General features: G+C 36.0%; 3 protein-coding genes across 5 annotated transcripts in view; all 3 read right to left on the bottom strand.

Moving 5' to 3' along the window:
- LOC100375242 (CUE domain-containing protein 1-like) overlaps positions 1-25,575 on the bottom strand; it is a 68,566-nt gene extending 42,991 nt beyond the window's left edge. For all 3 annotated transcript variants that reach the window (XM_085491549.1, XM_085491548.1, XM_085491550.1), the window contains exon 1: positions 25,328-25,575. The gene's annotated coding sequence lies outside the window, so the exon portion shown is untranslated. The remainder of the gene's footprint in view (positions 1-25,327) is intronic.
- Positions 13,349-14,482, bottom strand: LOC146733596 (uncharacterized). The gene has a single exon (XM_085491471.1). It carries the CDS (start codon positions 14,480-14,482, stop codon positions 13,349-13,351), a length of 1,134 nt encoding a protein of 377 aa, XP_085347597.1.
- On the bottom strand, positions 17,087-18,391 carry LOC146733595 (zinc finger protein 862-like). Its single transcript, XM_085491470.1, has 2 exons — positions 18,057-18,391; positions 17,087-17,858 (listed from the first exon to the last, which is right to left on the bottom strand). Exons 1-2 carry the CDS (start codon positions 18,389-18,391, stop codon positions 17,087-17,089), a joined length of 1,107 nt encoding a protein of 368 aa, XP_085347596.1.
- Positions 25,576-25,723: the final 148 nt, after the last annotated feature.

Here is a 25,723-nt window from a genome sequence, read left to right as displayed (position 1 = left end):
ACATCCTCTTCTTCAAACAAACGAGTTAAATCACCTAGATTTAGTTGACCCAAAATGGTTGACATACTATGCTGCTTTTCCATGATTACACTACTATTCAACAGATCAAATTTACAGTCCTGCTTTCAATATGGCTGTCTTTGTGCAGAGCAATGCATTATGGGAAAATCATTGGTATCAAGATATGAAATTGTGAGTGTACATCATGATTATATATGCGTATACTTTAAGAAATTGTGATGAATTCACATCACAATATGGCTAATGGACATAATATTGTGATTATACATCACAATTTGATGAATGGACATCATAATATAGTGAATAGGCATCATAATATAGTGAATAGGCACCATAATATGGTGAATAGGCATCATAATGTAGTGAATGGGCATCATAATATGGTGAATAGGCATCATAATATGGTGAATGGGCATCATAATATAGTGAATGAACAACACAATATAGTGAATGGACATCACAATATAGTAAATGAGCATCACAATATAGTGAATGGGCATCATAATATGGTAAATAGACACCATAATATGGTAAATAGACATCATAATATGGTGAATGGGCATCATAATATAGTGAATGAACAACACAATATAGTGAATGGACATCACAATATAGTAAATGAGCATCACAATATAGTGAATGGGCATCATAATATGGTAAATAGACACCATAATATGGTAAATAGACATCATAATATGGTGAATGGGCATCATAATATAGTGAATGGGCATCATAATATGATGAATGGGCATCATAATATGGTGAATGGGCATCATAATATAGTGAATGGGCATAATAATATGGTAAATGAACATCACATTATAGTGAATGGGCATCTTAATAGGGTAAATGGACATCATAATATGATGAATGGGCATCATGTTATATTTAATGGACATCATAACATGCCAATGAGCATCACGATAATCTAGTTTGCTACTTAAGACAGTCATGGCTTTCCATACAAAATAGCGTGATTTCAACACTTCTCCTAGGTACGGGTTGCTACAATATTGCAACATTGGTTTCATTGTCGATGACCCTAAAGCCGGACGAGTGCGACACTTGCTTAGTGTCTCTCCTTATGCGATTTGCTTGAATCGTTTCTAAAGAAGCACAAACCAAACGGCCGGCCCTTTTTAGGGCTACGACATATTTCAAAAAGAGAACTACCGTTTCTGCTTTTATATTTATTTTTATAGACTTGCTGACTGTTATGATTCTGAAAAAAATCAGCGGTGAACGCGCTGCCCTGAAGGCAGAAAGCTGTCACAGCTATTTTGCGTTCACTCGTTGTTTTACGCAATTAACAATTTTTATAATTATCACGACAGACTTCAAGAAAGTCAACTATTAATACAACGACAGTCAACGAATAGAAAATAGTTTTTTTGTTTTGTGTAGAAAAAGACCCCCTGGGCGTGTGCCCGGATATGACCTCAACTTCTTTATTGTGTCAAAAGTGGGGGGTGGGCGTTTGTCCAGGCATGGGCTCTTACCCGGATAAGTACGGTATAAAAGTTATAATTCCCCAAACATTAGTTGGAACATAAACATGTCAGAAGTATGGATTCAGAAGATGATGCTTGATTATGATGATTTTTTAACATTTAAATGATGGACATCTTGTATCTGATCGTCATACATGTCTATATTGAGAAATATTGCTCTGAACAGCATTAATTAAAACAAAATGGCCACCAGTCAGCCATTTTGAATACATTGATATATCTATAACATGATGTAAAACGAATATATAAAATTTGAACATAATTAGTCGAAGCATATCAGTGATATGGCTCTAAGTGCATTAATTTAAACAAAATGGCTGTCAGTCAGCCATTTTGAATTCGATCTGAAAAATAAAATGACGTGCAACAGGAACCCAAAATCTCTAATCCATAAACGCCAAGATGCAGTTCTGGAATGCCAGAAATGCTTGATTTTTGATGATTTTTAGCACAAAAATGACTGCCATTTGGCCATTTTGAATCAGATAGTCAACCCAATATATCTATGTCATGATGTATAATGAATATATAAAATTTGAACATAATCAGTCAAAACATAGCAGAGATATGGCACTAGAACTGCATTCATTAAAACAAAATGGTCACCAGTTGGCCATTTTGAATCGGATCTGAAAAATAAAATGACGTGCACCAAAGTCCCATAAAGTCCAACAAATGTACCAATTTTAAACAAAATCCATCCATAAATGCTTGATTTTGATGATTTTTTAGCACAAAAATGGCCACCATTTAGTGATCTTGAATGAGATCGTGAAACAAACTGATGCGCATATGTTTAACGGGTATGACGTATGTGTGAAGTTTGATTGTGATTGGTCCATGCATTTCTAAGATACAGGTCTGGCTACACAGACGCATGCACACATGGACGTACAAAGGTCAAAACATAAGTCTCTGTTTTCGGCCTGCGTCCGAACGACGACTAATCTATCAGATGCCAGTCAATAAAATCAATTGACACTTACGACAAAGAGTACCTTCTAGTACAAGCAAAGCGCCAAATAAAAAAAACAAACAACATGTTTCCTCTAATTTGAAAATTGGCCAATGAAGAGTGCTCACTTTCTATTTCTAGCTGTGCGTGCAGGGAAATTCTTCACACAAACATTTTATGCATAATGAAAATTTGGTAAAATCCAAACAAAATGATTAGATTTTAAAATTAGTAATATTGTTTCATCTCTTCATTTCACAAAGTGCTCATACATAAATTAGAACATGTCCAATAGCACATGTAATACTACTGAACAAGTTTATGCATAATTTGTGCAACTGCCATAACCATCTCTGTTTATACACATACATGGCTTAACTAACTGATTACTACTTGTACCAGGTAATATCAACACAGCAGAAACCTCAGAACATTATTAATTAGGTATTTTAAGGAATAAAATGGCGACGTACTGCTTAGACACATCAGTTTTATATCATATAAGTTGCAGTGTAGTCTATATGATTCAGAGATCGACCAACTGTGTGGAGAAACAGAAACAACAAAGAAGTCGAACAAAGAAAACAAAGACCCCGCAGTCAAAAGACAAGAAGTTTTACGCTGTAACAGTGGGAAGGAGTACCGGTGTTTTTTCCTGAATGGAAAATATGTCACAGATTGACCAATGGTTACCCGGGAAATTGCTTTCAAGGTTTCAACACTCGCGAGGAAGCACAGAAATACTACAATTGGTATACCAACAACAAAAATGTCGTTTCAGACTCTGTGTCTGACGATGTTGCCGATAATGAAAACTATGACTCTGGCAGCGATACTAGCGAAGATTCCTTGACATTGGTGAAAGCAGTCATTAGCAAAAGCAACACCGACGATAAACAAGATAGTACAGAAACCAACGACGAGGTAAAACTGCTCCCGACGAAAATTAACCCAAGTGTTGACATGGAATCAACAGACGGCGAAAATAGACGTCATCTTGGAAAAACAAAACAAACAGGCCGATCGAATGCATGCTCTCTGAGAAGAAATTGATATTACCCAAAAATATGTGGATTTAGAACTACAAATGGGAAAACAAGCAGAACAATTAACAAAGATTCAGAAGGACGTGGAACACAAAGAAAAAACCCTACATTCAGAAATAGACTTTCTCAAAGACAAGAGCTCAGCACTAAGCATTGAAATAAATGAAGTTAGACAGGAACTGCTTAGAATCAATGAGGAATGGCGTAGTAAGCTTATATTGCTGCACAAACAGGTATGGAAATAGAATCCAAAAGTAGGCAAGTAGCATTATCGAAAAAGATTGAACGAGAGCTGAATAATGTTAAAAACGAAGTGAAGAAAATAGCAACACAGATTTGCATGCCTACAGAATTTGGAAACTGAGGAAGATGGGAAGAATAATAATGTCCAAGATGGTGGAATAATGAAAACAAGGCACACACAAATGATTGTAATGGTGGACAAGATAAGGCCAAAAAACTTGATAAGAACAACAACAGTGTTAATCTTGAACTTGAAAACAAGTTTGATGAGATAGACACTCTTGCCAAGATTAGACATACAAGCAGCCTGGAAAAGAACAATTACAATCTATCTGACTATGATGTACTGATTGTTGGTGATTCCTTGACAAAGTACATAAATATTAAAATGATATATAGAGGTCAAAATACAAAGAAAGTACAGAAATCAACTATAACCGAGTCATCTGCATATATAGGGAATGTACAATCCTCCAACAACATAAGTCTAGTCATATTACACGTAGGAACAAATGACATTACCAGGAAGGACACTGGTCTAACTACATGTACTAAACAAATGGAACGTTTAATTGACAACACAAGAGAGAGATTTCCAGAAGCCATTATTGCAGTTTCTGCAGTCCTGCCACGCCATAGAGATGAGCCCAGTACTAATACCATGATAGATCAACTAAATCAGGGAATTAGTAAAATTGTAGTTCAATAAAAAATTGTCTCTTTATTGAACATAGGGAATTCGAACAAAGTTTGGAACTATATGCACAAGATGGAATCCACATCAACTACAATGGAACTTGCATGCTTGTTGCTAACATCAAACATGCAGTGAGAATGGTTTACCCAAAGCAATATTATCAGCCACGTACGAAACATGCAGAGTTATGACTCTCACAAGGCAATGCATGTATATGGAAACAGTGTACATAATCAGCAGTACAGTGATAGATCCAGTATGTACCATGATCAACGATATCAGAATTACCAGGATAGGCAATACAGCAGTTATCCTCCTCGCAGCTACCGTCGCCGACAAAACTACTACATGCACAGTAACAAGAATGAATACCCAACCTATCATCAAGGCAATCAACGAAACTCAGGACATGGACATTATTGGTATAAAAATCATAATAACAAGAACATGCAATATTATAAAAACAATGACAAACATAGACGTAATGACTATGAACATTATGAGGAACAACATACATGTAGAGGTGCACCTTTTGACAGATCATATGATTGGTAAGAATATTGACACTTTACTAAACACAGTTAATGTTGTAAAAAAAAAAATGTGTAACATCTTGGTCTACAACCACTGCAATAAGTAATTGCAATGTTATGAAAACTAGAACAACTCGAACTCATTTGAGCCTAACCATTTGGTAGTTGGAATATTCATGGAATTGGTGCAATTGTTAAGGATTTTTATATCTTGTGTCTACAGGAAACCTGGCTTGGAAATTCCAGGAGTGTAGATATTTTAAATATTGGTGGCTACAATTATTACAGGTCAGACAGAAAAAAGAAATCAAGAAATAGCAGAAGGGATTCTGAGGGTACAGCAGTGTTATTTGAAGCAAACTTACAAAGGGGGCTCACCAAAATAAACTCAGAAATTGGTGATCTGCTGTGGTTTAAACTAAATAAGAATTTTTTCTCACTTCAGCACGACTTTTATTTGTGTTTTGTTTACATACCACCAGAAAAATCAGTCTACCATCTTGACAACAATTACTTTGATATTTTAGAAAAAGAACTTTCAAAATTGTCCAACATAGGTGAAGTGATTATTATTGGCGATTTCAACAGCAGAACAAAGAAAATAAATGACTTCATAGATTTTGACAATGAAGGGTACATACCTGTTGCTAATACATATATATCTGATAATTTTAACAGGAGATTTACGCAAGACATTATTGTCAATAATTTTGGAAAAGAATTGACTGACTTGTGTATAAAAAATTATTTAATAATCGTTAATGGAAGAACAATGGGTGACTTACTAGGCAATGACACTTATCACCATCCTGCAGGATCAAGTTTAGTAGATTACTGTATACATGTATGTACTAAGAGTAGTTATAATTGTATCGCTTATCTAGTCCATGACATAAGTCCCCTATCAGATCACTGTGCAATTAGTTATTCAATTCAAGCAAACTTCAGAAACCGAAAACCGGATGTTAACGCACAACTAAACCCACTATCTCCAAAATACATATGGGATGAAGAGTCCAAAAACAAATATGAGGAATGTTTGCAAAGTGACACTTTAGATAAGTTTCAGGACTACTTCAATACCAATTGTAATGTCATGACTATTAATGATTTAACTGAAAGTCTCACATCAATGTCAATTGATGCGGGAAATAAGTGTCTCAAGAAAATAACACAAAAAAGAAAAAAGAAAACACAAAAATTAAGGAAATCCTGGTTTGATAAGTCATGTCATAAAAATTAGAAGAGACCTAATTAACGCTTCAAAAATTTTATCAAAACAACCCAATAACCCATTTGCAAGAAAACAATACTTTGATACCAAAAAACAGTACAAAAAAATTATAAAAAACAAAAGAAATTTAAAATTACAATGATAAACCATCTTGAGAAAACTTACAATAGCGGTCAAGAATACTGGAACACAATTAAACAACTACGTTGTGGGAAAAATAACAAAACTCCTGACCCAAATTTAACAAGCATGGAGTGGAAAAACTATTTTCAAAAAATGTTTCAGAACAAACACAATAATAATAATAATAATAATAATCTTTTGCAACTTCTAGAACAAAAAGAATGCATGACAAATTACAATACATTTCTAAATGCAAAAATAACAATAGAAGAAGTTATAGATGCACTAAAAAAAGCCAAGTACAAAAAATCAACTAGTGAAGACGGAATTGCAAACGAAATGCACAAAAACAAAAGCAAGTTACTAATTGAATGCCTAGCCAAACTTTTCAAGGATATACTGATTAGCAGAAAGTTTCCTGATAGCTGGAAACCAGTCTTACTAAAGCCATTGCATAAATCTGGAGAATAAAGTGATCCAACAATTATAGAGCAATAGCCCTGTCAAGCTGCATGTCAAAACTATTCACATCAATTATGAACTCAAGACTGACTATATATCTAGAAAATAATAATTTATTAACACCCTTTCAATTTGGATTTAGAAAAGAAAGGCGAATAACCGATGCCATCTTCCTTTTAAAAACAGCAGTACACAAAACATTGTATGGTAAAAAAGACAACCATCTTTATAGTTGTTTCCTTGACCTAAGGAAAGCACATGACCATGTTTGGAAGGATGGCTTATACATGAAATTACAAAATTTAGGTGTTAACAGACATTTTTACAATCTAATCAAATCTATGTACACAAACACTGAATATAAAGTGCCATCAGGTGTTACTGAGAGGTTTGAATCCACTTGTAGGGTAAAACAAGGATGTAACCTGTCCCCGACATTATTCAATATCTTCCTAAATGACCTCCTGGCATATTTGAGGATAATATATTTAACCCTGCATTAATTAATGGTAATTCTTTAAGCTGTATTCAATATGCGGATGACCTGGTTCTAGCTAGTATCCAACACTGCAGACGGCCTACAAAATTGCCTTAATAAATTAATGGATTACTGCACTGAATGGAATCTCGCTGTAAATACAAAGAAAACAAAGATTATGATCTTCAATAAAGGTAATCGTTTATTGAAAAATAAAAACTTCAAAATAAACAAGCCATGCATGGCACAGTCCCCGTTAGTTATCAAATTTAAGATATATAGTTTTGTTTAGTAAAGCTGGAATATAACCATGTCAGGAATATGATTTTTTAACATTAAAATGATTGACGTTTGTATCTGATCTTCAAACAAGTACTTGTCCATATTAAGAGATATTGCTCTGGAACAGCATTTAAAATCAGCCATTTTGAATACATGTATATATATAACATGATATATAACGAATATATAAAATTTGAATATAATCAGTCAAAGCATTTAAGAGATATGGCTCTAGAAGTCCAACCATTAAAACAAAATGGCCTCCAAATCAGCCATTTTGAATCCAATCTGAAAAAATAAAATGACGCACGTAATGTCTAATTTAAGTTTGAACGAAATCCATCCATAAATGCCAGAAATGCTTGATATTTGATGATTTTTTAGCACAAAAATGACCACCATTCATTTTGAATAGCATCGTCAAATCAATACATTCGTTTATCTATGACAGGATGTATACTGAATATTTAAAATTTGAATATAATCAGTCAAAACAAGTCGGAGATATGATTCTAGTAGCCCATTCATTAAAACAAAATGGCCATTTTGAATCCGCTCTGAAAAATAAATGGTGTGCATCAGGAACCTGTAATGTCTAATTTATGTACCAAGTTTGAAAAAAATCCATCCATAAATGCCAGAAATGCTTGATATTTGATGATTTTTTAGCACAAAAACTGCCACCATTTGGCCATTTTGAATAGGATCGTCAAACCAATATATCTGTCTATGACATGATGTATAATGAATATTTAAAATTTGAACATAATCAGTGAAAGCAAGTCAGAGATATTGCACGAGAACCACATTCATTAAAACAAAATGGCCGCCAGTCAGCCATTTTGAATCTTATCTGAAAAACAAAATTATTTGCATCAAGGTCCCAAGTTTGAACAAAATCCATCTGTAAACAGCCAAGAAATGCTTGATTTTTAGGATTTGTTAGCACAAAAATGGCCGCCATTTGGCCATCTTGAATCAGATCGTCAAACAAATTGACGTGCATATGTATAATATCATGTATGATGTATGTGTGTAGTTTGATTGTGATTGGTCCAGGCATTTCTAAGATACAGGTATGGACACACGCACAGATGCACACACAGACGCATGCACGGACACACGCACGGACACACAGAGGTCAAAACACAAGTCCCCGTTTTCGGACTGCCATACAATCACATATTTACAGACAAAGATGGCCACAAAGCAGCCATCTTTAATTAAATCAAGCATAGGAAATCTATGTATAAGATAAACAACAATGAAATCAGACCAAGTGACAGAACTTACATAGTATGGCCAAAAACAGAAATGGCTGCCAGTCAGCCATCTTTGATCTGCTTTTAAAACAAACTGACATATACAGTGTATGATGTATGTGCCAAATATGGATCAAATGGGACACAAATCATGAAGATATGGTGTAGTATTGCCAAAAAGCAAGATTGCTACCAATCTGGCATTTCTGATTCAATTGTGAAACAGATTGTCATGAACGTTATCGACATTATTTACCAAATTTTAATGAAAAAGGATTAAACATTTTTTAGTAAAATGTTTGATCAGGAAATGTTAGTTAAGAACACCCCCCCCCCCAAGTAATTTGTTAAGACAAAATGACCACCAAGCAGCCATTTTGAATCCAATCTAAAATCAAAGAAAGCTTAGAAAGAACTCCCATGTGCTGAGAGTATTGGAGACACATTAAATATAATTCGAAATTACTTAGCTGAAAACTAATTATGCAAATCAGAAAATTAATATGAACAGATTTGAGTGTAAAACTAATGAGGTCTGCGCAATGTAACAGAAAATCTATGTTTCCAAGTTTAATTGAAATGTGATTAGAACCAAAAAATTATGAATTATTATGCTTATTAGGGAATTAATATGAACAGATTTTTACCCCAAACTAATTAGGTTTGTACATTGTCCTAGAGCATCTTTGTACTAAGTTTCATTGAAATGGAATAATTAGTACTTTAGATATCAGTGTGAAAGCTTAAAATTGGTTAATTATGCAAATTAGGTAATATGTACAGATTTTAACCCACAATTATCCAGGTCTGTTTATTGTCCTACAGCATCCATGTACATTCATTGGTATGTGATGTTTAGTACCTGAGATATCAGTGTGAAAGTTGGTTAATTATGCAAATTAGGCAATTAATATGCACAAACATTTACCAGAAACTCATTGGGTCTGCATAATTCTAGATTCATTGAAATGTTATGATTAGTACTTTAGATATCAGTAGAAAAGCTGAAAATTAATTATGCAAATTATTTATTAATATGCACAATTATTTGCCCTAAAACTAATCAGGTCTTTGCATAGTCCTAAAGGATCTATGTACCAAGTTTCATTGAAATGCGATGATTAGTACTTGAGATACCTGTGGAAAAGCTGAAAATTAACTAATTATGCAAATTAGGTGATTAATATGCACAAATATTCATCAGAAACAATCAATCTCTGCATAGTCCTCGAGTATGTAAGTACCAAGTTTCATTGAAATGTGATGATTAGTACTTGAGATATCAGTGGAAAAACCGAAAATCGACTAATCATTATGCAAATTAGGTAATTAGTATCCACGGATTATTACCAAAAACTAATCAAAACCTAGCATTAGTTCAGAGCATGTATGTACAAAGTTTCATCAAAATCCAATGAGTGGTTGTTTAGATATCAGTGGAACAATCATGGAACAGCTAAAAATCAGCTAATATCATGCAAATTAGGTAATTAATATGCACAGATTTTTACCAAAACCTAATCATTAAAACAAAATGGCCACCAGTTGGACATTTTGAATAAAAAAAAACCAAAATGAGATCTATTTAGGTCTTAACACTTATGCGATCTACCGTAGTTTAGATATGACAGAAATGCATGATTTTGATGAATTTTTATCACAAAAATTACTGACATTTGACCATCTAGAATCAGATCATAAAACAAATGTTGCCCAAGATATGTGATATATCTGTGAAGTCTGAACATGATCGAGTCAGGCATGTCTGAGATACAGGGAATGCATGCACACACAAAGGTGTCTGAACAGGAACTAACAATTTTAGGCAAGTTAGGGCAGAGTAAGTAACTATTCATGCAAATTAGGTAATTAATATGCACAGATTTTTACCAAAACCTAATCATTAAAACAAAATGGCCACCAGTTGGACATTTTGAATAAAAAAAAACCAAAATGAGATCTATTTAGGTCTTAACACTTATGCGATCTACCGTAGTTTAGATATGACAGAAATGCATGATTTTGATGAATTTTTATCACAAAAATTACTGACATTTGACCATCTAGAATCAGATCATAAAACAAATGTTGCCCAAGATATGTGATATATCTGTGAAGTCTGAACATGATCGAGTCAGGCATGTCTGAGATACAGGGAATGCATGCACACACAAAGGTGTCTGAACAGGAACTAACAATTTTAGGCAAGTTAGGGCAGAGTAAGTAACTATTCTAAGTACTGTTTCAAACAGATTCATTGAGATCGAGTTGTGCACCGGCCTCTTCAAAACATTCTGATAACTTGATTACTCAGCATAGTCACTGGATACAGTTTCTGCAGCAGGTAGACCAGCTGGTGAGCGGCAGTCACTTTAAATATATTCACTGGGAATATAAATTAGCACATGTAACACAATCACCACAGCTAAATATGTCTTCATCTGTCCTTGTAAATGAATGCATGTAATTATCTCCTGTGTGTATCACTGAAAGAGAATCTTACTATTCTGCCTCATCATCAATGAAAGAGTATTCCTGATCAACACCCAACATTAAACGTCTATCCCAGTATTCTCTACATACAGAAGGAGAGTCAGGATCTGCCTTGTCACAGTAGCACCTCATCGTTGAACAGTTTGTCTTACAGGAGTATCTTAGGATGTAAAGAATTGAGTAAAGAACTAAGGAAGTAAGTAAAGAATGAAGAAAGAAAGTAAGTAAGTAATGAATGAAGAAAGTAAGTAAAGAATGGGCCATTCCAGTTTATATCTGCAACCCCCCCTGTTGATGAGGTTGTGTGTTTACTTCATATGGGGTATAATTTCCATGGGTGTATAAGTCATACAAAGTTTTATTTCCAAATCACCATTCACCATACAGTAATGGAAATCCAAAACTATAGTTCCTACTTATGGTGTTGATAAGTTCCTTTGTACCACCATACAGAGTAGGATTTCCAAATATAACTCATCATATGCTAATTTACCAAGTTCAAAATTTTATATTTGATAATGGAAATCAAAACTAGTCCTGATTCACGGTGTTGATGAGTTCATTCTTGCCACCATACAGAATAGGATTTCGAAATATAACTCTCGTCATATGATGCCAATTTTCCAAGTTCAATCTCCAGCTGCGGTAAAGTCTACAGCAGAGCTAAAAACAATGCTCACTTCACTCACAAATAAAAACATGTGTGCGCAACTGTCAGATGGTCTGTAAGTAGGCAAGCTTGACAAGGCGAGGAATACATCACATAATGTCACACAAATACAATATACAGGGTTGCCATTCACAATATTCCATAAGTTTGTGATTGTTGGACCTAATAAACAATGACTGCTGAAACATTTGTAATCACGCTGTCCTCTTGTTTAAAAATAATCTTTGCTGCTAGGCGAAATTAAACATCAGTTTCACTTAATACGACTCAAACTTTAATTTTAATATGACTGAGAGTCAAACATACATGTATATTAGTCAAATTATTTTCGCACATTAAATTTTGCAATTTTGTGAAATGTTTTCTTTTTTGTTTGAGAGGATGTTTTATCAATCATAACAACCTTTAATGCATGTATTCATAAGAAATATTTAATAAATTCTTTCATATTCACAGCAAAGATACTTGGGGTGGTCTCTGTTAAATTTGTGTCAAAATATGTAAATTTAGATTTTTAGAGAATATTTTTGGGGAAAAAATGCTATTTTCGACATCTAGTCAAAAACCGCAAGTCCAAATGCTTTCATATTTGCAGCAAAGATACTTAAGGTAGTCTTCTGTCAGATTTATTAAAAATAGAGAAACACTGTAGCTTCACCAAATGAACAACTTTGATAGAGAAACCAGTACATGTGTCTACATTATAAATGTGAAAGCAATCTGACTTTTTGAAGAAGAAGTCGAAAAGATGTATTTTACAAACAAATTCACTAAAAATAGAGTTTTGCATACAATGTCATTTTGACACAAATTTTACCTTGATTGGGAATCAGCCCAACTTTGGTGCCAATATGAAAGCTTTTGGTCAAGCGGTTCTGGCGAAGAAGATGAACAGTAAAGTTGGATGCGGATGACGACGGATGATCAGTCATTCTATGAGCCCCGCTCAGTCATCTTCGATGACAATGGAGCTAAAAAGTTTTCTGCAGGACTAGCACAATCGGAAAGGAAATCAAATGGGTGGTTCACCGTGTTAATCACCGTGGCTTTCTGCGGGAGTCAGAAGAGCAGTGGACTGCTTATAATTAATGGTCTCCACCGCGGTGGCCACTACTCTCAAGTTTCAAATAAACGTACCAGTACATTCTGATTTGGGACGGTATGATTATTTATTTTTGCAATTGGATTATCTTTGTATTCATTTGTAAGTGCTCGAATGGCCACATTCAAAACATATGGGCTACATGTGGCCCCAAATAATACTGACTTAAATTGATAAGCCACAAAGCTACTTTCAATATCGGATGGATTGCTGAGCCAAAGAAACTTTGTGAACTTTTAGTCACTTTCAGACAGACGTATCATCAGAAAGGCATTTTCAATATCTGCAACCAGCGCGATTGAATTAGCCCTGAATCTTATCAGAATCTCGGTCAGTGAATTGAGCAAAGGAGGACCCGTCTCCAAACATTGATTCAAACTAGGATGGTTTTTATTAGTGGTCGCAGAAGCGTCATATACAAGGCGAATCGGTGTTGATTCAGAGTCCTTTTTGACGGACCGATGAGGCAAATAATGACCAATGCTTGTATCGTCATTGGGAACCAATTCAATAAAGTCGCTTTTGAGCTGTTCAGAAAGAATTCTATCATATATTTTCAGTGAATCTGGTTCTAATTTTTGAATCATACTGCGTGTTCGCACTTCTGCTGATTTGAAATTTGTGGGTAAAATTGGGTGATTTACTTTCCACTGCAATTTTGCGACAAACTGATTATTTTCCACCGTTAAGCATTTGTCGGTATATTCTTTGTATTGTTGTTCATGTGTAATGTTGAGAGCCTGTTGTCTTGTAAACGTATCTTTAACACCCACTGACTCCAGGTCCCAGTAACTAGCAATCATTTTATCCATTACACTGTCATGTGCTCGGATAGAAGCAATGGTGAATGAATTTGTTTTGTTTGTCCTGTTGTGTGTAGTGAAAGGCCCTGACAGTAGGTATCCAAAGACAGTCGGTATAGCGTTTGGTTTGCCCTTAACTATGCGCGAGTTGTGTGTAACAAAATCCCAATAGTGATCGGCGCCTATCAGAATATCGATGTTTAATGTGGATCGATTTGACGGCGGATAGGCCAATGATAGACCTCTCAAATGTGGCAAACGTGCAATATCGAAAGTTACAGTGTTCTCCAATCCCTCGGAAATACAGTCGACCATCAGTACATCGATCAGGGATTTAATGCCATCTTTGCTTTGTAGTGACAGCGTGGTTCTCGGTATGGACTGCACACAGGAACGCGGATTGGAGAACGAATTCAGACTCAATAATTTGTTATAATTTGGGATTACACCTAGTTTACCTGCGAAAGAGTTTGTGACAAAGCTTCTATCACTACCATTGTCAAATAGGAGGGTAGCAACACATTTAGTACCTCGAAAATGCGTACTAACTCGTGCGGTTTGAAGCATTGCACGTCGCGGACTGTCAGAGTTAATTTTCGAGTCACTCCCGGTAAAACGCAATTGTTCACCAGTATTTGCTGAATGTGAAAAATGCGAGTTTGCCGTGCTAGAATTCGTTGAATTTGTTTGCGCAGTTGAAACGAAACGACGTATGATGTTTACTCTTACAAACACGGCAAGTGAAATGCGACTTACATTGAGACAACATGTGCTTTCCCAAACAATTAAAGCATCGTTTATTTTGGGTAATAAATTCGACTCGATCCTTCCTAGTTGAAATATTTGTACAATTTGTGGTGTAATGCTTGCCTTTGCAATATATGCAATGTGGGGTTCTGTCACCAATTTGTGTTCTACCATGAGTGTGATCAGTTTGTGTGACATGGTTTTGTTTCTGTTGATCAGAATATGTGGTACCACTGTAAGATTTGTCAGTATTATTGTAATTACGACGCCCATATCGTTTGGACTTGAACTGTGTTGAGTCATGTGTACTCTGGGTGAAAGCATGTATTGCTGAAGGGTTTGTGTCGTAATCTACCTGACCTACATTTTTTTTTTGTGGCGAAGATTTTAACCTCGTGTAACATGTGCTGACTGAGTGTGACTAATGTCCATTCCCCGCTTGGGTTGGATCGCGCTAAACTTTGTTGAAATTGAACTGGGAATGTATCCAGTATCATGGGTATGAGGAGTTTCTCATAGCCTGCGACTGGCACAATGTACACCTAATAAATGAAGTGCCCTGATGTGCTTTTCCAGGGTATCATGATATATCCGTAAAGAATTGGCATCATAATTGGATGCGTCGGCTGTGCGTAATGCACGCATGTGAGCAGCGATAATTTGATGTGGCTGGCCGAATCGTTCGGTCAGAAGCTGGAGTGCCAAACTGTAATTTACTATAGTAAGATCTAAGCCGGTTATTACTTCTAAAGCCTCCCCCTCTAACGACCTTTTCAAATAAGCAAATTTGATTATAAGACTAAGTTGTGGATTTAAACCTACAGCAGCATTGAACATATCCCAAAATTCAGCCCACCCCGTATACTCGCCTGAATAGACAGGCAAATCAATACGTGGCAATTGAACAGAATTAAATTGAGTGTATTGTGGATTCATACCTGAAATATGAGCTGTTGGAATTGAATTGTTCAAAAAGTTATTTTGTGTAACTTCTACTTGAGGCACTGGTGCATTAGCGGGTTGATCGAACTGTTGTACAGGTGGTTGAAACGCGACTTGAAACGTCGGTACTGGGGCGCGACTTGAGGTGTCGACGGCGGTACGACTTGAGGTGTCGGTGGCAGCTCGATTTCAGGTGTCGGCGGCAGTGGGACTTGAGGTGTCGGCGGTGGTATGACTTGTGGTGTTGGCGGCAGCACGATTTGAGGTGTCGGCAGCGGTGCGACTTGAGGTGTCGGCAGCGGTGCGACTTGAGGTGTCGGCGGCGGTACGAGCTGTTGGACCAGTGCTTGTTGATCATCTGGAGGGATTGGTTGTTGATTTACTTTGTGTTGACCAAGTTGTGGGACTGGATGTATTTCTTACTTCGCTGGCTTGTTTTCTGTCAGGAATAAATTGATCGAACTAAACCTCTCTAGTAATTTGAGTTTGATTTCTTCAGTTTCCGTAAACTCTGCGTCCAGAACATCGGCGTAATTTCTGACTTCATCGCAGGCCTTTTGTAAGGTTGAGATACAATTGTCAAGTGCTAGTATGCTTACTTTGATCAGCCGATATACTTCAGATTTGTTGTCAGTGACTTCAAAGTCTTGGATTATATCCTCGGCAAGTGTCATTGCGATATTTAATTGAGTCACAACTTTGTTCAGTTTATCTATTGCTTTGTTCAGGATTCTTCGAGGCATGATGAATCAGTATTGGATATCCTGGTCTCGGCACCAAATTTATGTGGTGGATAAGTTTATATCGCAAAACTAGGCGTTGGGGTGTTAAAAAGTACAATATTTAAGCCAAAATAATTTATCACTTCACCTATATGGGAGGGGGCTGGTAGGACTAAATTACTAGTACTTTATTTAGATTAGTTTTTGTTTTAATTGTATTCATTCTAGTAATTATTTTTTAACTCAGTCTTTATTTTATTCTTATTTTTTTATTATTGTATTTTCTATTACTGTATTGTATTGTATTGTATTGTGATTTTTGATTTACGGGTATGTAAAACGAAATTACATTAACGGATGTAAATGATAACTATTCCAATGAAATCCTTAGCACCCCGTTGGCAGGCCAGTCACACTGGTTCTCACCACAAGAGGTTACGATCCCCCCTGCCAAATGCTAAGAACAACTAAAACTAATATATACATATTTACATGAAAATTTTTCCACCTATGCGCAGTGTTTCAGCCAGGATTTCGAAACGTGGGACACAGTGACCCATGTCAGCCAAAAAGTGGGGACACACGATTTTTTTTAGGGACACCCATTGTTAAATTTTCATAATAAATTGCATTTCACTCAAAAAAGTATGTTTACCTTTAATTTTTATTTCCATGATTGACAATGTACAATAATACACATCAGCAAAGCCAATCAATATCAATACTCATTAATGAGATATACGGGTATAGATAATAACATTCATTTCGTATGAAATGCTCTCCTTGGTTTACTTGATTTCCATAAAGCAAGGGCTTCGCTGGATTGAAAATCTTCAATACTGGGTCCCTCGCCAGAGATCAGAGACAGCGTGTCCACTCTATGAGGTTGTAGTCTATTACGCGTTTTGGTTTTTATACGATTCTGAATCGAGAACCCACGTTCGCAATCTGCTGTTTGAACTGGAAGTATAAGTGCTAAACTCGCCAATTTAAGTAGATTTGTAAATTGTTCTTTATGATATTCGTATATTATCTTCCATAAGGTTGACATCTTATCACGTGGATATTTCTGTTGCACTACTAATGGCTTTACAACTGACCATTCATGCTTGGTCTCATCGCCGTCAATTATAGCCGTAAACACCGTACCATCATCTGACTCGCGATCTGTACCAAAGTAATTAATTAACGTGTCCATTTCATTGTTTCCGTATTCACCGAGGTCGTCACTTGATAAGAAACTTAGCGGTCGCATAGCTAGAATAGCGAATAAGGTTATAACATCACTAGTCTCCGTCGGAAATCTTTCATTTAAATTCTCCAAAATATTATCGGTAAAGCTCTTTGTCGTGTTTTCGAATTGCTTCACAGCTTGGGGTGATGCGTTGATCGAATGGTCGAAATACTTGAACTTCGATCGTTTCTCACGTAGTGCATTCAACTGGTTTACAAATTGTCCACCTTCCGATGCGAACGATTTAATTTTCTGCACTGTTAACGGACACTTGAACCATTGCGATGTCGATGTCAGCCTTTTGAAAAACCAAACTCAATTGTGTCATAACGGGCATCACATCCATCAACAAGTGCATTGTTGCAACGAACTGAAAGTCGGTCATTTTGTTCATTATTCCCTTTGCTATCGGGTTTTGTCGTGATACTGATTCGAAGTAACGAGAGAGCCATACGTTCTATAAATTGTTTCTAATGCACTATAGCACGAAAACCACCTCACTTCGTGGACTTCTTTATATTTCAATTGTGGGTCATCTAACACCTTTTGTATATCCTTCACAGCTTCGACACGTACGGATGAACGTTTAAAATAATAGTAAATGTCCATCAACACTTGTTGGTATTTCTTCATATAGTTTACTGAGTTGGCTGCCTGACTTGTACAGAGAGCAAGGCGGTGCGCCACACAATGAACGCTCAACAAAAAAGGATTTACTTCACGTCGCAATCTCGCTGCAACTCCGTTAAGCCGTCCACGCAAGACACTCGCCCCATCACTGCCGAAACCAAGTAGTTGTCTTGCTTCTATTTTTTTCTGATCTAGTAACATCTGTTTCAGCGTTTCAGTGATTACCAATGCAGTTCCAACCTTTACTGAACATTTCCCAAATAACGAGTTCTTGGCAGAAAGTCCGAATCCATAAGTCTCACGTATACAACCAGTTTTTTGGTTACTGATATGTCCGTACTTTCGTCCGTCAACACGCTGACAAACTCACTACCATGCAACTGATCTTCAATATTTTTACGAATTACAGTGGCCATGGCATCCTGCATTTTGTCTGCAGTTTGTTGGGTAGTGTATGTCGCATATTCACCAGATTTCAATTTTCCCAGCATGTTTATTCCTTGAAGTTGCAATAATTGTAATAATGATGAATATTTTCGAGTGGATATGTCTTCCTTTGCAAGCCAATATACACTACGCATTGCCGATATAATTGATTCTTCTTTGTCGCTCAGAACACGTGACGTGGCTTTTTGAAAATTACGGCGTAAAACAATTTCTTGAATGGCTTTTTTGTGATCAGAACACTGCAAATGTCTCTCCAGAGTGGACGTCCGAAAATTGAAGCATCCTCTGTAATGTGTCTGTAAACGGATTTGATTTCCCGGTGTCTTGACACCATTTACAAATCATTCCTTTCTCATTGTGACGGATCAACCACTGTGAATATTGTGGTTTTTGTAGCCACCCATTACTGAAGTTTCGGACTTTCTGTTTCTTGTGGACCGGTTCGTCCGTATCATCGTGTTGTATGCTCTGGTTTGATTCAGCTTGTGTTTCGGTGATGTTGACATCTTCACCAGTGTCTGCCGTACTCGTAGTAGCTGCCGTTCCATGTCCTCCAAAAAAACTTGTGATTCGTTTTTGGCTTGACATTCTTATGACGATTGACACGATGGACGTAGTGACGGTTAATGTAAATTCCCCTGTGTTCACGTGTTTCGACTTCCAACTACGTTGAACTGCCACAGAGGCACCATGGAAACGAAACTTTGTATCAATCAGTTCGGCACGCGGCCTCAAAGAAAAAATAGCAACAATTTATTTTAGACCTAATTGATTGTCGCCACGTTGCCATAGTAGCAGACGAAATAGACAAGGCATAATGCGAAACTGTCATACAAATCACTTACTCGTGCGGCAATATAAACAATAATGAAGTCAGAATCAAAACATTCCCACGTGCAACCTGATGTTTATATATATATATATAAAAAAAAACTAACGCTTCACAACCAGGCTTCCGGATAATGGTATCAGTGCGTCCCTGTGACCCCAAACCTTTATTTTTGAGGGACAATGTTTATTTTTTTGCGTCAAATGATGCAAGCCCGCGCTCTGGCTGAAACACTGATGCGGATCTGTTTGTGCAGGAGTTTTACGACCGTGTGCCTTTACTGACGTCAACCAAACTTGTTATATGGGAAGTTGGCACCCAAGGCTCACAGGTGCTACACCTTGCCCAAGGGTGACCTGGAGGTAGTTGTGGCAAAGGGTAACCTCATTCTCCCACGTCCATAGACTCCACAACCGGATGTAGTTTAAAATCTTGCCCAGGACACATATATACATATTTAAATGAACGTAAACGTTGCCTTTAATAGGTAATACCTCACACATGAGGCTGAGTTGGTGCAAGGCTTTTATTGTATTGTATTGTATTTAAATTGTCCTAGTCTTGTAATACTTTTTATTTACCATACTGTGAACCTGCTGATGGTTCGGTAGTGTAATAAAGTTATTATTATTATTATTTATAAATATAAATTTGCATAAATCAAAATGGCTGTTAGATTTTGAATTGATCAATCCAGAATGGTTATTGTAACATTCAACATCATTCAACCAGTAAGTGCTTCATAGTCACATTTTCTATGTCAAATGATGACATGCACACACACACACACACACACACACACACACACACACACACACACACACACACACACACAATACTGACAATATTGAGCTCTTGAACCAAAATAATTGCTTAAAATATTGTGTATTGTACATTGTGTATAGTGTTTTTTTTTCTTTTCAAGATATATATGTGCACCCAAAATAATTTATTATTATGTGCTTTTCCATTAAGGTAGAGATGCAGTTTACCTGACAGATATTTTAATTAGTTAATTAGGCAACCAAGATGACCAAGCTTATTGTATGAATTTTGAAATTTTGTAAGTATTTTTTTTTATGGACACTGTAGTTTGAAATATGCACAAAAATGTGTTTTTTTGGTCAAAAGTGATTTAAACAAAACAAGTCATTGAAAATGACACAGTCCCCGTTAAATTTTTGAAAGTTCTCTTTGTGCTCGTCATATTAAAGCGAAGGGGTTGTCGCGAGCGTGTCCTTGAAACTTGAGTTCCAAGTGGCATATACAGCAGATTGCTTATTTACATCAAAACACTACGTGTTCCGTGTAGTAGTAATATGGCCAAAAATAAAATAAATGTTATTCGTCCATCTTTGATCTGATTATGAAACACACTGATATGTATGATGTATGTGCCAAATACGAATGAAAATGGTACATAAATTGTGGAAATATAGTAGTAAGGCCATAAAGTCAGACGGCTGTCAATCGGCCATCCTTGACCAGATTTTGAAACAAATTATCATGGACATGCATCTTAACATGTATAAAGTACATGTATGTGCCAAATTTGAATGAAAACTGACAAAGCATGTCCAAATTACAACATTTTCAAAAAACAAGATGGCTGCCAATCGGCCATTTTGAATCGAATCGCTAAACCACTGCATGTGCATATGTCCCACATAAAGTACTAGGCACATGCAAAGAATGAACGGAATCGGTCCAAGGGATTTTGAGATATGACTCGGACGGACGCACAGACACACAGACGGAGACCGAACTACAAGTCCCCGTTTTCGGACTTCATCCGAACAGGGACTAATAAGCTTCTAAACCATGCCTATGTTTTCTGTCAAAATTGGTTTACGGGTACATCTGTTTACTATGAAGAAAGTGCCGTCTTGAAAACTGTCTACTAGTTGTAAATTTTGCTGGGCAGCAGTTCAACTTTCACTACTTCAAGTTTATGCATAAATTAACACCCAGGCTAGTTGTCTGTACGATTGTTGTAACACTGTTCAACCAAAAACGAAGCCCCAAAGGCATTTTGAAGATATACACAACAAAGTTTAGTTTGTATTCTCTGAAGCAGCTGGTTTATACACTTTACTTTTAATTGAATGTGCACATATATTAAAACAGTTACAAATGTGTTTTGCCACATCATTCATAATAATTTCATCCATATTGTTTAAAAATATTCCATAATAACACTACATTGTTGTTGTCTTGAGAAATGGTATGTTTTGTGAACAAATTGTCTCCTTCCTTAAATATTGCTCATTTTCAATTTCTTTAATTTCACAAAATGAAAATTTTCCATCAGGGATTGGTAAATTATTGTACCTTCCCATTGCGATCTGTAAGTGATGGGCACTTTTCTTCAGTTTGGAAATTGCAGAGCGATATAGTGGGTTATTATATTTATTATAGTATTTCTCAAGTGAAAAGTCTATTATAAATTTTCTGTCAATTCTCAGTTTATTTTAATGATTTGTGCCTTTGTTGTCATTGTGCATAAATACTTTACATCTTTTCTAAAACTGAGATCTAAATTTTTCACAAATGTCTTCACTATATTTTAACTCACTGTTTTTCCAAATGCTCAGTTTTAAATCATCTAATATTTGAATCACACTACCCAATTTGGCATACCTAAGTTATAATGTATTTTAAAAGGGAACCGATATTATAAATAAGGGTCAAGATGGCCACCGTATTAGTATGCTAATCCGAACCAAGCAGCTAACATCGTGGCGGGAGCTCTGTGAAATATGCCATTTACGATGTTTGGAGATCAAGCTATGGTTCCAAATACATATCCACGGGGCATGAATATGTACGCTAGCGATTACACTCGTCTGGTTGGGCTTTTGATGTATAAATGTTGTTATTTTCGGTCGAAACGTGTCGCGACCAGTGAAAATCACGAGTTTAAAATGGTGGCTAATGTATGCAAAATTCCTGTCAATCACAGTTTGAGTAAACGAAAATGTAAATCCCCTAGATGTTTATTCAATCTACAAAGCTTGTTGGTTTACAAACAGCCATATCGTTACGTAGTTTGTCTATGTCTAACCACCTCCATGGTCTAACCATTGGTAACACTGGGACATGACGATGTAAGACAGTAAACAATTTCAATAACATTAGGTTACAGGCTTTCGAATATCCATTGCAATAAATTGAATGTAGAAGTAGAAATCATTCGCTTGGTTTTAATTTCGCGGTGAGTCCAAAAGCACGAAAATAAAACCACGCATCTATGTACCAAGTCCTGTTGAAATGTAAAACACAAAACCCAAGTCAAAACAACACTCACTCCTGACCCACAACCTTACGAATTTTACTGTAGTCATTGACGCCTATTCAAGAGTACGATGTTTATTGTGGTTAGCGTGAATGGGTAAAGCTTCGCTTTGACAATGAGCTGTTATCACCGTAAAAATGTTAAATTAGTCTTCAAATGGTCAGTTTATCATCAAAAACAACTAATGTTTTGATTTCCAAAAAAAAAACATGCCGTCTTCCCATCAAAACCAGAGGTAAAAGATGGAAAATCGGCAAATCTCCTCTGTTTCGATAATTTGAACACGTTGGCATCACCGAGTATTTTGACTGGCTGATGAGCGATTTGACCTATAAGGTGTCGAGCATTTGCATGCGACCGGAATCTTTCGCTTACGATGAAACTAAATTGAAATTTACTTGCATTTCAGAACAATTCAACGAGTTTACTTTTTATACCTTATTAATAATCACTACCAAGTAATAATAATAATTGTGAAACGTAGCATGGTCGGATTGCGCTACCGTGATTATTTGCTACTAAGCAATGCAGTATTCATTTTTTAAAAACTTTTTTATGTTTTTGATTGTATGGCAAAAGCTTGCATTTTCTAAGGGATGAAACTTTTTGTATAACTTTCTAGACAGTCTGGAAAAAGGAAGGGGTACAGTGAATAAGTGTCAGACTTCAATGAGCTGCAAATGGTAGTTGTGTAATACTGGTAGGCGTGCAGGAAATAACCGTTCTGTTACATGTTCCAAGTTTCGGATATCAACAAGACATTGGCCTGACTGCTTCGTATGGCTTACCCTTTGTTTTATTTTTCGCGAAATACTTCGACAGCTTAAAACCGCGTAATTAGATGTTTCCACAGCACACACCACAGAGTACAAGAAGTAAATACGCCATGCTTGAAATGCATGAACAACAAGATGTTAATAAATAAATCAGTTTTTGTTTCTGTATTTGACTGTAGGACGAAACGGCACCCAGACAACACGTCACAGGCAGTTCCAATTCATATCTTTTACAATAGATTGTTTTCGTTCATGCATCGCATATATGTCCAGAAAATTTAATCGAGTGTATGTGTGTATTTATATTCTATTTTTGGATTCTTATTTATAATAAATACAACGTTGCAGATTGGTCGTTAACATCGAGTCTATGGTAAAATTGTTTTGACAGAACGCTCTTCTCCCCCTCACCGCTCATTTGATTTTGAATGTAAAGTCAACCCGACGTTCACCCACCAGATCACAAGAACTCAAATCTCACACGAGATACAAGCCGGTACCACCTGTGTACATTTTGATTTTCCACACAAGTGTCGTAAATAGGTTACAAGATAAGCCTGTGATGTCACGGCGACTTTTCTTTACTAATGATTTTGATATTTTATCACGGGAATTTCCGTATAATAACCTGTACTTATAATATACAGTAAACTTTTTCATTGTCGTCTCCACCAATTAGTCAATATTATATGGAAATTTGAGGGCAATAGTAAATACACATTCTATTTACCGATTTGTGACAGAAATATGAAAACCGAAGTCATTGACTTTGTGTTTTCACACTTGTTATATTAGCAGTCTGGAGGATTAGTATGTATACAGAATCTGCATAGGAAGTTTCGTTCTCAGGTTTACTGTATACAAAATCAGTACTGTCAATAGACTGACGCAAAGGAAACAGGCAAATAAATTTGAGTTGGCGTATTTTCTTCACGACCGTTTAGCAACAATCTGGTCGTGTGTATCCGGCGGACTGCCGCCCTTTCTTGTTGGCCATCATCAACTTGAATTAGTTCCGCGTCATATTGTTCCGACGATGTATAAATTACCGAGCGCGCGATGTTTCAAATCATGGCACATGAAGACTGCTCTGTATTTGTTTGAAATTCAATTGCTATGTTATATTTAAACAAGCAAATTGTAATCCGTTCTTAGGATGTTTATATCAGTTGTTGTTTTGTGGGATTAGCGGTACAGGGGGAAAGATAAGCATTCACTCAGTGGACAGAGGCGGAGTTAATTTCCCATGATACATGTACCTGTTTCATTTTGATGTAAACATGAAAGGTTAGTTTGCGAACACCGGGTTGACTCGGGGTTGACACCAATCTGATTAAAATCTGATGTAGTGTACGGGCTTTAATTATTTTGGCTATAAACTTATTTTAATTTTATGTTTTATTACTTTTGTTATTAATGCCTTTTTATTTTATTATTTTACTTTGATTTTGATTTTGTGATTTTTTTAAAATTAAAAAAAATCAAAATCAAAGTAAAATAATAAAATAAAAAGGCATTAATAACAAAAGTAATAAAAAATAAAATTAAAATAAGTTTATAGCCAAAATAATTAAAGCCCGTACACTACATCAGATTTTAATCAGATTGGGTTGACACCAGGTTTACTCCGGGTTGACACCGGGTTGACTCAGGGTTGACACCGGGTCTTGATATATAATTAAATGTGATATTATATAATTACTGTTCAGACTGAAAACACTACTTATTAAGTCTAGACATAACAGCATTAAACAAACGTTCACAATAAAACAATAGATTTGTTTACATACCATTATAGCGAAGTTCAACCTGTAATTTCAACCAAGCTTTGTCGTGCACTTTCCTGGAAGCACCGCCCGTATTTGCTGTTATCTTATAAGTAACGATGATACTCATCAAAAATCACTGCTCCGAGCAATTAGCCTGACTCTTCCTCCCCACAAATGAGCCTTCAGGTAGATATATGTCCCGTTGCACTATTTGTGGAATATGACACATTGAATAACGTTTTGTTCTGGTTTGCTTGGTCCCTCATAGGCGATTCTCGGACCATACTCAACATCACGCAATAAACGAGACTTGAAATTCAGTTTAAAGATTATTTTTTTGAACACAATTGCAATGTTTACATTTAAAATTTTCCCGAATATTGCATATATTTTGTAATTATTTAAAGATATGATTAT

Source organism: Saccoglossus kowalevskii, chromosome 16 (assembly GCF_978046115.1).
Source record: "Saccoglossus kowalevskii chromosome 16, keSacKowa6.1, whole genome shotgun sequence".
NCBI classification, from domain to species: Eukaryota; Metazoa; Hemichordata; class Enteropneusta; family Harrimaniidae; genus Saccoglossus; species Saccoglossus kowalevskii.
This window is presented reverse-complemented; position numbering and strand designations above follow the sequence as displayed.

Coding starts and splice junctions, on each gene's coding strand:
- LOC146733596 (XM_085491471.1), bottom strand. CDS start 14,482: ATGCTTCAAACCGCACGAGTTAGTACGCATTTTCGAGGTACTAAATGT.
- LOC146733595 (XM_085491470.1), bottom strand. CDS start 18,391: ATGTTACTAGATCAGAAAAAAATAGAAGCAAGACAACTACTTGGTTTC. Junction 17,859..18,056: donor AAAGAAGTCCACGAAGTGAG/GTGGTTTTCGTG, acceptor GTTTTTCAAAAG/GCTGACATCGACATCGCAAT.